Below are 13,624 nucleotides of genomic sequence, written 5' to 3'. Positions count from 1 at the left end.
TTCAATCATAAAACATTTAATTGTCAATATTTTGTTTACATCATTCATCAAGTAACAAGACAAATATCGCATTTTCCAAGTTTGACACACAACAACCAATATTGATAAAAATATGATAAATCTGAGAATTCACTTTTCAGCACTGTTCTATTTTACAACAAATACATGACAATGCGTCTAAGCTGTGTCTGCAACATAATAATGTCAGGGGCAACGCCCGATAGAGATTTCTAATCCAGTGTATCCCAGTTACATATTTAGATAATAGAGACCCAGACAACAGGGTTATTGTCAATTTCCTGTAAACAAACCAAACAACAGGGTTATTGTCAATTCTCTCTTGACAAACCAAACAACAGGATTATTGTCAATGTTCTCTTGACAAACCAAACAACAGGGTTATTGTCAATGTTCTCTTGACAAACCAAACAACAGGGTTATTGTCAATTTCCTGTAGACAAACCAAACAACAGGGTTATTGTCAATTTCCTGTAGACAAACCAAACAACAGGGTTATTGTCAATTTTCTGTAGACATACCAAACAACAGGGTTATTGTCAATTCTCTCTAGAAAAACGAAACAGGGTTATTGTCAATTCTGTCTTGAGAAACCACATAACCGGTATTAAAAATTCTCTGTAGAAAAACCAAACGGCCAAATTATTACAGCTGTGTTATTTTTAACCCCGTCTCTCTGGGCACTGAGACAAGACAACTGGGTTATTGTCAATTCTCTTTCTAGACAGACAAGACAACTAGGTTATTGTCGATTCTCCTGCTAGACAGACAAGACAACTGGATTATTGTCAATTCTCTTATCCATGATCACTGGATTAACAATATAACAAATATTGTATAAATCTTCACACATAACTACACATACAATTATCTGACGTACAACCAATTACATAGTGGTTATTATATTGAAAATAAAATAACATATAAATAATACAGTCCAAATATGGCGGGCGGAACATACAGTTACTAAATATAACTATAACAATACTACCTTGATGTTGTCATTGTTAGGGTACATATAAGAACTTAAATTATAAAGATATGATGAGGATACATCGGTATTAATGTAGAAACAATAAACGATGAGAGATTCCTACATATAAATGATGGAAGATTCCTACCATATAAATGATGGAAGATTCCCACCATATAAATAATGGGAGATTCCCGCCATCTAAATGATGATTGATTCCTACCATATAAATGATGGGAGATTCGTACCATAAAACTGATGGGAGATTCCTCTATAAAAATGATGGAAGATTCCTACAATATTAATTATGGGAGATTCCTACCATATAAATGATGGAAGATTCCTACCATATAAATGATGGGAGATTCCTACCATATAAATGATGGGAGATTCCTACCATATAAATGATGGGAGATTCCTACCATATAAATGATGGGAGATTCCTACCATATAAATGATGGGAGATTCCTACCATATAAATGATGGAAGATTCCTACCATATAAATGATGGGAGATTCCTACCATATAAATGATGGAAGATTCCTACCATATAAATAATGGAAGATTCCTCTATATAAATGATGGGAGATTCGTACCATATAACTGATGGGAGATTCCTCTATATAAATGATGGAAGATTCCTACCATATAAATGATGGGAGATTCCTACCATATAAATGATGGGAGATTCCTACCATATAAATGATGGAAGATTCCTACCATATAAATGATGGGAGATTCCTACCATATAAATGATGGGAGATTCCTACCATATAAATGATGGGAGATTCATCTATATAAATGATTGCAGATTCCTACCAAATAAATGATGGGAGATTTCTACCATATAAATGATTGCAGATTTCTACCATATAAATGATTGCAGATTCCTACCATATAAATGATGGGAGATTCCTACCATATAAATGATGGAAGATTCCTACCATATAAATGATGGAAGATTCCTACCATATAAATGATGGAAGATTCCTACCATATAAATGATGGGGGATTCCTACCATATAAATGATGGGAGATTCCTACCATATAAATAATGAATGAATGATTCCCTACGAACTCATATTCATATGCAACTATATAACAGATAACATATCACAATTGTTTAAAAAAATACTCTATGAAATGCTAATTTTCAGTATATATAAACAATCATTGGACTGTATCAGGATTGAAGTTTCAATACTTTTTTTCTGACTGTAATTTCTTGTGCATTGCCCGCTGCATTAGCTTGCCATCACTGGTGATTTCTCATGACCCCTGTAACCTTGAATGAAGGCCAAGGTCATTCATTTGAACAAATTTGATATAGCTCTTCATCCCAGCATGTTTTAGGCACAATATCAGGACTAGATTTCCTACTTTTGGAGAAGTTGTTTAAGTGGAAAAGTTGATGCCGAGATGAGGATAGATGTCACATCATAACGAGTCCTTTAGGAATGTGAGCCAAAATATTAAAATTTTGTCATATGCTCCAGTTCATCAGAAAGCTTGCAAGCGGTTATTTGAGATGTTTTAACCATATATCACACTGGCAACGCACAAGAAATTAGGGTATATGTATAAAACTGTGATGTGATTTTCAGGGTAACAATAAAATAGCGCTACAAAAAAACCTTTCATTTCTATGATTGTCTTCTTTAAAATATATCTTTGAGCATAATTCTACTGATATAACGAACAGAAGGATATATTCATACGGTGTTTGTTAGAATGAAGCCTAAAACTATTCGTAACAGCCGCAAAAAATAAGGCTAGATTTTCAAGGTTTTTGAAGAATATTTTTTTAATTTGCCACTTTAGGAAAATGTGAATTACTGTGAGTTTAAGTTGTATGATACTGTTTTGTTGTGTAAAATACAATTTTCCTCTAATAGTTCATTGTTACCATTATGAATAGAACAATGAATTAATGGCATCTATATACGTTCACATAATCTAAAGTTTTAATGAAAAATAAGTGATATTTCTGGATTAAAACTTTCTTCTAAACAATAACTATTTAATCTAATTTATGAAACACACTTTGTGAAGTTTTCAAAATATACATCACATAAATGAAAAATCATTTAAGCACCATTAGCTCAGCTAGTACACACAACGAATTTATCTCATGGGTATATACACAAATATGTACAAACCTCGTTAGGTCAGCTCGTTAAAACTTAATTTGAGAATTCAGAGTAACTGACTATACAGATCTGGTCAGTACCAGTAACATAGTTTGAATTAAATCTTTGAAATATACAAATTTGAGTTAGTGAGGTTTAACTGTCATTAGGGAGGAAGCTATGTCATGATAATTAAAATTAGAGGAAGGAATCGCATCAACTATTTAAACTATACACAGTGTTCAAGTACCAAGACTTCAATGTCTTCTTAGAAAATAATCACCATATCTAAATCCAACCTAGAATACCCCCTGACCCCCCATAAATATCTGTACCGTATAAACTTGTATAATGTTTGCACTAGTAATTTTTTGGGGATGAAAACAGTTGAAATTTTCTATATCAACGTAATTTTCGCATTCCCAATTTCAACCTTTATTTTTATCCAAAAAGGTGTGAACATCACACAAGTTTTGACTGAAATCTGTGGCAAGTTATAGCATCACAGTACAACTATAACAAAACGCAATGCAACTTACAGGCAGTACTGACTAGGCTTTAGTATATAATTTTACTTACTGACTAGTCATATGTACTGTGAATTTATCATCGCATGTAAATATAAGCATTGAGGTACATGTATTTTTACTGGCATCTACAGGAGGATGAATGCCAACTGGTATAAGTGTAACTGTAATGTAACTTATCGATCAGTCTTAAAAATGCTCCACCGTCGACAAAGCATTTCATCATTTGATCAATAGTTCATGTTTAATTGTGAATTTATGTATCTAATTAACACAAAATTACATATAAAGTAATTTATTTTGCTTTTTGTTCTTCATTCCATATAGGACATAGTGCCAAGGAATTTTTTCAGGACGCAATTAATTACTTTTGATATATCTTCAAGCTAAATTAAAAGCTCAAACTTTTCAATGATGGTAATGGTGTAAAGTACTTAACTTTTGTAACTGAAGAAAACTATTTATTCATCTGCTCTGATATTTTTGATAGTGGAAAAAACATTTTGTCAGTGGTGGAGCATCTTTAAGTAACAACACATCGAGAAAATACTCAATCTGAACTGACAACTAATCTGGGTAAAACATCCACAATCCATATTTTTAATCAATACACCCCTACATCACACACTACTAAAATCTTCTCATTAAGTCCTATTATGCTTAAGTTTATAAATGGTAAATTTTCCTCTGGTCTGCTAGGGATAAAAAATGGTTAAATTGCCTAATATTATAACAAGAGGATAATGACCTTTGATCATTAGGCTCAAAAACATAGGTAACACAAAAAGTTGATCATCCTCTTGATCTTCTTGTATTTGGAATTCATTGCAAATTGTTGCCTACCTAGTTTGTATTTGCACATTACAGAGTTAGGCTCAAAAACCAATAACACGAAAAGTTGATTGTCAACCAGATCTTGTTGCCTATGTAATCTTTATTTGCATATTACAGAGTTATCGGCCCTTGTGGGTAGATATAAATTATGAAGTCACATGTAAGCGAGCGTAATGTCATACTTTTCAGAAAAAAGATGATGTGAATGTCACTCTCAAAACATAATGACGTTATAATGAATACTTACACACAAGGGAGGTTACTCTGTAATGTGAAAAGACGTAATAATATTTATATTAAAATGTTTTAATATTTTGCTATTCTACTATATGTACTTAATCTTATGACGAGATCTGTAGTGCACTTTAACTGATGGCACATCTGATCTGATATAACTTTCACTCTAACTAATCTTAAAAATAGTCTTCTAAATTATGCTTATTCTCTCCTGTGTCTTTCCCCTGATTTCTATTGAATTGATATATTTTGATAATTTAGCACTAAAGTCAGTTCATATTGCAAAATAATATGAACCGATGAAAGTAACCTGTTACAGTTATCACATGTAAACAGACACAGCCTTCGGTGACATTTAAAATCATGGCCAACCGATACATACACAAGAGACCCAGAGGGCCTGTAATACACATCTGACCAATTAAATGAGGACACAATATGGCAAAGACCCAGACCCAAGTCTAGGCAAAATTGATTTTCTTTTACTTAAGGTTACTTCAGACCAACTTTGGTCAAATCTATTTGTGAATGTAAACTAGGGAATTTACGCTAAGGAGATTTACGCTAGTTACGCGAAGGATGTTTTAGTGCTAAAATTCACCCTCTCAATATTTTTTCTATATATAAAACTATGTTGCACAAAATTAGCAGGTGTATACATATTGCAAAATTAATAATATTGTGAAATATGTACTCGAGCAAATCGCTAAATAAAACACTCGCAGAAATATCCATGTTTAACCTTGTAAGTAGTATGAAGATGAATATGGAGGATGGACAGCTTATGTAGTGACGTAGCATGAGCTTCATCCTACCATTGCCCTTTTGAGTTAGAAAAACTAAAAAGATAGGACTGTTGATAAGACATGAACAGAGAAATCAGACTCTCCGTACCATACCTTTCACGTAAGTACGTGTATGAGGATTAGTGAGAACTGGTCCAGTATCTGTTACAGCCTGTCCACTACTGTGACAATTAATGATTTTGGTGTCCTACAATAAAGTGTTCATATATAACAATTCCTGATCATCGTGGAACATCTGTGGGTACCTTGGGACGAGGGGAAGAGCCTCGGGCGCGGGCCGTTGTACGGAAATCAGCTTGACTGTTTTGTACAATTGTATTTCCTGTGTCGCTCACTGTGATTAACACATCCTGTGGTTTAAGGAAGTCGCCACCTGAAGCTGAGTTAGACGAGACTCGTTTGACTGCACGCTTGCCCTCACTTTTCCTGGTCTCACTCTGGTTAGGGACTGTCATACAACCTTTCCTTATAAACATACGAGCATTTCCCACCGCGGCCCGTCCTAGCAGCTGTAGTGACTGAAGGTGAACCGCATACCCATCTGATAGAATCTGTTACAGACACAAATAAATACATGTAGAACAGGAATATCACACATGGGTCATTTTAAATTTTCAATTCCAATTCATCATCATGTAGTTTTATACCCAACTGCATTTAAATACTAACTGTAAAAAATGAATGAAAAATAAAAGAGAGAGAAATTCAAGGTCATTCCTTTAAGCAAACTTAGTAGCCCTTCATCCAAGCATGCTACATGCCTAATAAGAGTACCCCAGGCCTTTCGATTATTGATGAGGAAAAGTCACTTGTAAGTTTTTTATTTGCTTCTCATACACCAGAGACACCATTTATTATTTTCTCAGATATGTGTGATATACCTGTGCCTGTCCTAGTTGTTTTTTGGAAGCCTTTCCAACAATGAACATCTGCTGAGATGTAAGTCCAAGTTCCCGATATACATATATGTCTTTGTTGGAGCCGTAAGCACCCTTGTACACAATTCCCGCCTAAAACAAATCAAAGCCAAATTCAATTGAATCACAACATCCTATCTCTATAACACATACAAAATCAAAGCCAAATTCAATTGAATCACAACATCCTATCTCTATAACACATACAAAATATTGTGATACTTAAGATACTAATATCTGGAACCACTTATGGCAAGTTGGAGTCAATTTTCTTTGGAAAAAAATGAAAAAATTTAAAAACAGTGGTTCAAGAATTCAAGATTCAAGATCGCAGCTTCGTTAGCAGTCATCTAAGATAACAACACTTAGTCAAGACCATCTATCATTTCAGCAAAGTTTAGCTCAATGCCGCAGGCAGAAGTTATGAGATTTGGAACAGGTGCACTTTTGTTCCCCTTCCCCCAGATGTTTATGGCCAAATTTTGTTACAATCCATGCAGAACTCTATGCCAAGTAGCTATTTATAGGATTTATCTCCATTTTCCCTATTGAGCCCCGTCCCTCCTGCCCCCAGGGGGTCAGAGCCTAAATTTATACAAGTTCTGTTCCCCTTCCCTCAAGGATTTTTGTGACGAATTTGAGCAGAATCCATGCAGACCTCTAGGACAAGTAGCTATTTATAGGATTTACCTAATTTCCCCTATTGGGCCCCGCCCCTCCTGTCCCCGGGGGGGGGGGGTCAGGCCAAAATTTATACAGGTGCACATTAAGTCATACATTGACACCAAAATGCCATGACGATGTTTTTCTTATTTTATTTATTGAGGCTGGAAAATAATATTTTATGAAAGGGCCTTCTAACTCTCAGCACAATGGCAACAATGGAACAGAACTCTAAAATTATCTTCAGCAGTATCACATAACATTATGATTTTGCTCAATCCAAGCGGTATGAGAATTTAAAATGAAGCTTTAATGTGAAAAGTGAAGACAGTGCAAATCAGTACACATCAAATGAAGCATGACACATAGCTATAGATCATCTTGACCCCTAACATTCTTAATTTAGATCATCTTGACCTCTAACATCCTTAATTTAGGTCATCTTGATCCTTCACATTTCTTTATCTTGACCATTCACACATCTTTCATTTTCACAGATTCATGTATGGTGACCAATATTATATAAAGAAAATTAATTAGCCTATCCACTCACTTTGGACACCAAGCCCTTGAGATAGTTGAGTTTCTGTCGGAGAGGCTCCTTAGACAGTCCATCCATGAAGGCCACCATTCCGTGCGGGAAGTTGTGCATGGCTAGCCAGGATACTACCTTACGGTGCTGCATGTCAGGTCTGGCCGTCACATACAGGATCAAGTACCCCTGGTCCTGGTAATGCCTGTCACAAATAAAAAACCGGGAAATAAAGTAAAACAGAATCTAAATCAACACAGCATAATCATGAACAGACATCGTGAAAGTTGAAAAAAATGGCCGGACATTCGGACCAGCAAGGACTGTGAGTAAGCCGGACCGAACAAGATTTTGCTAGACCGAACATTAATGTGAATTTTTTAAGTAAACATTACTTCCTGCTATTAGTATCCAAGCAGCTGTTTTCATGATTATCTTATGCAGTTAACATTTTTGCCACATTCCGCACCTGCATAATACTTCAGACACCATTTCTAACTACTTCTGGTACTCAATAATTGCCGGACGGTCGGTCCGGACTGCATTTTAAAATAGCCGGTCCGAGTCAAATTTTGCCGGACTTGTCCGTCGGACCGGCATATTTCGCGATGTCTGCATGAACGTATACGTGTAAATGAAACAAAAAATCCATTGAAAAACCAAGCCATTAAAATTAATATCAAATTTGTTGAAAAGCAGCAAATAGAGTCAGAGAAAAACTATTAAGTCATGAGATAAGTTTGTCAGCGCTCTGTTAATCAATCACCTCTGTGTTTATTATTCTACTAATAACAGACAAGAGAATGTTTGAAATCCATTATATGAATCCTCATTTTGTTTCATGGACATTATTTTCCTGTTTTAAGCAGTTTACTGTAAACTCACCTAACAACATCTACTGCTCCGGCTCGGACTTTGGGGTCGCGACCCGAGATCGACATACTTGCAGTAAATGAACCATCAATGCTGAAAACGACAGTTTCTGTCTTCTTTGGTAAAACTGTCAGGAAGAAATCTGCACAACTGTGGTCCCCTCTGTCAAAATCAACAAATAAAGTTAGTGTCAGTTGTGAAGATTTTTTATGTGCAGAAATCAGGATAAATTATGGATTTTGTTACCTTTTTCACGACTAAAATAAAATTGCTAATTTAGGCTGTGGTTGCCATGGTTACCTTACAACAATCTTGACAGAATGCATTCCTTGGTGTAGGCGTTTATCCTCCGGGATGGTGTAGTTGAGGCGGCCATGTTTGTCTGTGACGGCCGTTCCCAGAAACTTCCACTCCCCTGTCAACTGGTCCATTACATGGATGTCCACCTATACATAGAGTATTTACTGGTATTAGATCAACACTAGGATTAGACAAGAGGCCCAGAGGACCTGTATCTCTTACCTGATTCAATAAATATGACAAAAACTCATATTTTATATTAACAAAATCTTTTCTGGCTTAGAACGTGACAAAACAGTGTCATGTATTGCAGTTACGGATTCAATTACAGTCAAACCTCGATGATTCGAACTTCGATGAATCGAATTTCTCGCTGTATCGAACTTTTTGTCTGGTCCCGAATTTCTTCACTATATAACATTACTAACTAACCCATGTATGAATCGAAGTTTTATGAATCGAAGTTCTCGATGTATCAAACTTTTTTCATAGACCATTTGTTATAGAATCATAGGTTACTGACACTCGATGATTCGAATAAAAATTTACCTGTACAGATCAGGTGTTCGCCGATACCCCGCGGCATGCTGTCACAGCTACGTTAGCTGTCTCGCGACGGCCCTTCGCTGGACAATAGGGATTATGACAGCTTGTGTTGCTTGCTTGATATCATCAAGATAATTAATATCACTAATCAGGCCGATACCTGGTGCTTTGTTTTTACAAGCTGCATTATTAAATCATTAGTATGGCAAAGATACAGTTAGTCGTTTTTGATGTTCGCCGCCGCCATTGGTAGCGGTTTGTAGAATTTACGGAACGGTAAATAGCGAGCCACATTATTAATAAACTCATACTCAAAACTGTTACATTGCACAACTTTGGCATAAATACTGGAGCAAATCGATCATTCTAAATCGAAGTATTTTGTAGGTGTTGTAACGCTTTCGGTTCCTCCTTTTTAGTTTCGTTTTTACAACGTGTTTTCGTTTTTATATTCATTCCGTAATATTACTAACGATAGCAATACATATGATTAATTGCATACTTCGTTTTTATTTTCTTTTGCTTGTGGTAAATGCAATGTGTATAAAGTTTACGGAACGGAGACGACATGTACATAACTACCACAGTTGGTCATGGTAAAAAAAAAAAACATCGGTCTAATTTCAACCACGAATAATTCGAAGTCTTGATGTTTCGAAGTTTTTTTCTGACGGTCCCTTGAACTTCGATACATCGAGGTTTGACTGTAACATGAAGCTCTCTAATTCAAAAGAAAATTTAAACCATATCCCATAGGGATGCTACATAAGAAATATCAGCAACATCCATTCATAACTTTCAGAATAGAATATATTTATAGCAATATGGCTAAATTGATCACTTTTAATCCAGTCCCTTGGGCTCCCAGCAAGTTTGGTGTCCTGTCATGGTAACGTCACAATAGGTTCACATTCAATATCATACCATTTAGATTGCTGCACAGTACCCATGTGTGTAGCTAATTAAAAATCAGTATTCTGTCTTAATTTAATTGTGAGGTACAAAATGAATATGATATTATTGGTATTATAACATGACTTTGAATTTGTTGTAAGTGACCTTGACTAGTTTATATGTGACCTTGACTTTCTTAGATATGACCTTGACTCTGCTGCTTTAACCTTGTTTCTGCTATAGCCTACCTTTTCTCCTGACAATGAGGTGACATCAAAAGAGCCATACATGAAGCGAGCACTTAGTTCCTGAGCTGTGTCCTCCATTACTATAACATCATTACCACGGTGATTGGGCTGCAGATTCTACAACACAAAATAATCATTCTTATTTAACTTGTCAGCCTTGCATCAATATGTGCACTGCATATAAATGTAAGTAACATTTTTCTTTTTTTCTGTTTTTCTGTTTTTTTTTTTTTTTTTGAAAATCAACTTTAAAATTAAATGCATTTTATTTTGTACACATATTAACCAAATACATGAGATCCCATTTTTATTTCAATTTTTTTTATTCCAAATGTAGGAAAATCCCTCTATTGGTAAACAAATCTTCTAAAAATTTAAAGTCATTTTGATTAAGTTAGGTACCTTTAAGTAGTATCAACTTTTGAATAATGACCTTTAACCCTTAATCTTTTGGTTGATGACCTTAAATATCAATCACTTGACTACATTATAATATCTGAACTAATTATGACCTTTAACCCTCAACCCTTTGAACTCTAACCTTCACTTTGATGGTGGTTCTCCTTTTGAGCCATTTTTCTCGGGGAAGGTTGGCAGACTCTGGACTGACGGTCAATCGGTCAAGATCTTTTTCCATGTCCAAACTGAGGATGTCATGTCGTAAAATCTGAAAAAAAGTAACATTTTTGTCATCTTTATCGAAACATCAATGTATAGCTGCAAATATTTGCAAGGGTTGTAATTTTGCTTAATTCTTCGATCAATCCAAATTCGTTAAGTGTAATACCTTGTGAAATTTATTAAAATCATAGTTTTAAATATTACAGCCTGTCGAATAAATGATGCATTTAAAGGTTTTAAAAATATTTTTCAAAAATAAACATTGTGATTAAGTTCCAAACATTAGATTGAGAAATTTTACACCTGCAAAATTTAACAACTGTCCAGTACGTACATAGCCAAATTTTGTACATTTGTGTGCTTATGTTTTATTTAAATTTTGTTTTCCATCAAGAACGCATGAACCTTGTTAAGGCAGAGTGTTGTGAAAATCTTTAGGTAGCATGCGTCCAAATAAACAAATCTGACCAGTGGTCAGTTGTCGTTTTACCTGTCGGAGTACAAAGGCAGCTACATCGGAAGATTCCCAGAAACTGGAGTGGAAGAGATGAGGCAAGGCTGATGTAGGGAAGGAGTGGAGAACTTCAGGACAGTATAGGGTAAAATCTATACGCTTGTTACCCCACCACTTACTGGTCACTGAAACGTAGAGGTCACACAAGATCATACAAGGTCAAACAAGGTCAAACACAGCTAAAGTTACTGGTCACTGAAACATAGAGGTCACACAAGGTCATACAAGGTCAAACACAGCTAAAGTTACTGGTCACTGAAACATAGAGGTCACACAAGGTCATACAAGGTCAAACACAGCTAAACTTACTGGTCACTGAAACATAGAGGTCACACAAGGTCAAACAAGGTCAAACACAGCTAAAGTAACTGGTCACTGAAACATAGAGGTCACACAAGGTCATACAAGGTCAAACACAGCTAAAGTTACTGTTCACTGAAACAAAATAAGATATCCCACCATTTACTGGTCACTGTGACATAGAGGTCACACAAGGTCATACAAGATCATACATAGCATCAATACAGACCATTATCATGGAATCATCTTAATTTGGACAGACTTACCATTTGTTATACTGGACACCATGGATTCTCCAAGTCCGGAGATTTGACTGACGACACTGGACACACTGTTTTGTCGCTGAAGACTGGGCCCGGCCGATCCGCGCCGATTATTGATGAACAGGGACAGGTTACTCTGTATGGTCTCAACTGTAACAACCAGTCACATGGTTATCAAACTTTGATTCTCAGATCAGCAAAACACTTACCTAGTATCTACCTCATATGGTAACAAGAGGCCCACAGGGCCTGTATTGCTCAACTGACATGTTAAGCTAAGCGATGTTCAATACTGTTGCCAATCTAATTAAAATTAGACTTGTAATTCCACTTCACTATGATGCTTTTAAACAAAATCTAACAACACCCTGCTCAGGGTCACCTCAGCAGGCCATCGCAGAGATTTGCTACAAGTCTAATTTTAACTAGATTGATATTGTTGCCCAATAATAATTGACTGATATTATCAAAATATCTACCAACTTTGAACCATTTCAAAATCCTGAATAAGTTAAATATTGATGCAGTATTTCCTACATAACAACCATTCACCTGTTTATCAAAAACATTTTTTTTTTTTTTTTTTTTTTTTTTATCAAGAACATTTAACAGATTTAGTAAAACAGTAATCTATTTCATACAAAATATCACAAAAGGCCTACAGGACCTGTATAGCTCACATGGCTTAAAATAACATGTGCCATAATTTTCATACTGACAAATGCTTTTTTATTCACCACCAAAAGACAACACCATTTTGAGAATTGCAATAGATTAGTTTTAATTTTTTCTGCAGGTATATACAGGTACATTGATTCCTCTTTATGAAATGTTAACATGCTTGCATAACAGTAGAGGAATTCAAAATGTTTTGCTGGTATTTACAATTTACAGATTTCAGCAGAGATATCAGGAGACTTACCCACATGTATAGGCTCTCCGTCACCTACTGGGAACTTTGTATAGCGTGGCACTTTAACGGGGAAGATGTGTTTAAAACTGTTATGGAGTAATGGTTCCAGGCGAGCGGCTGTAGGGTCACTGGAGTGAATCATGTTGTACACTTGATGGCACGCAGGACTACAAGGGCACCCTGAAACGACAAAAACATCAATATGTTAACATAGGGTACACTGAAACGACAAAAACATCAATAGTCTTACATAAGGCACCCTGAAACGACAAAAACATCAATAGTCTTACATAAGGCACCCTGAAACGACAAAAATATCAATATGTTAACATAGGGTACACTGAAACGACAAAAACATCAATATGTTAACATAGGGTACACTGAAACGACAAAAACATCAATAGTCTTACATAAGGCACCCTGAAACGACAAAAACATCAATAGTTTTACATAAGGCACCCTGAAACAACAAAAAACTTCTGTTCACTAGTTTTATATAAACAACTCTAAAATGGC

At 35.5% G+C, this 13,624-nt stretch overlaps 1 protein-coding gene across 5 annotated transcripts in view; it reads right to left on the bottom strand.

The window, feature by feature from the left end:
• LOC138331340 (protein retinal degeneration B-like) overlaps positions 1-13,624 on the bottom strand; it is a 57,774-nt gene continuing 44,150 nt past the window's right edge. For all 5 annotated transcript variants that reach the window (XM_069278884.1, XM_069278885.1, XM_069278886.1 and 2 more), the window contains 10 exons: positions 13,118-13,288; positions 12,199-12,345; positions 11,609-11,757; positions 11,039-11,164; positions 10,498-10,614; positions 8,810-8,955; positions 8,522-8,671; positions 7,658-7,841; positions 6,406-6,534; positions 1-6,075 (listed from right to left, as the gene is read on the bottom strand). In XM_069278884.1, coding sequence (XP_069134985.1) covers positions 5,746-6,075; positions 6,406-6,534; positions 7,658-7,841; positions 8,522-8,671; positions 8,810-8,955; positions 10,498-10,614; positions 11,039-11,164; positions 11,609-11,757; positions 12,199-12,345; positions 13,118-13,288 — 1,649 coding nt within the window. In that variant the 3' untranslated portion in view covers positions 1-5,745. The remainder of the gene's footprint in view (positions 6,076-6,405; positions 6,535-7,657; positions 7,842-8,521; positions 8,672-8,809; positions 8,956-10,497; positions 10,615-11,038; positions 11,165-11,608; positions 11,758-12,198; positions 12,346-13,117; positions 13,289-13,624) is intronic.

This window comes from Argopecten irradians, chromosome 9, assembly GCF_041381155.1.
Source record: "Argopecten irradians isolate NY chromosome 9, Ai_NY, whole genome shotgun sequence".
NCBI lineage: Eukaryota > Metazoa > Mollusca > Bivalvia > Pectinida > Pectinidae > Argopecten > Argopecten irradians.
This window is presented reverse-complemented; position numbering and strand designations above follow the sequence as displayed.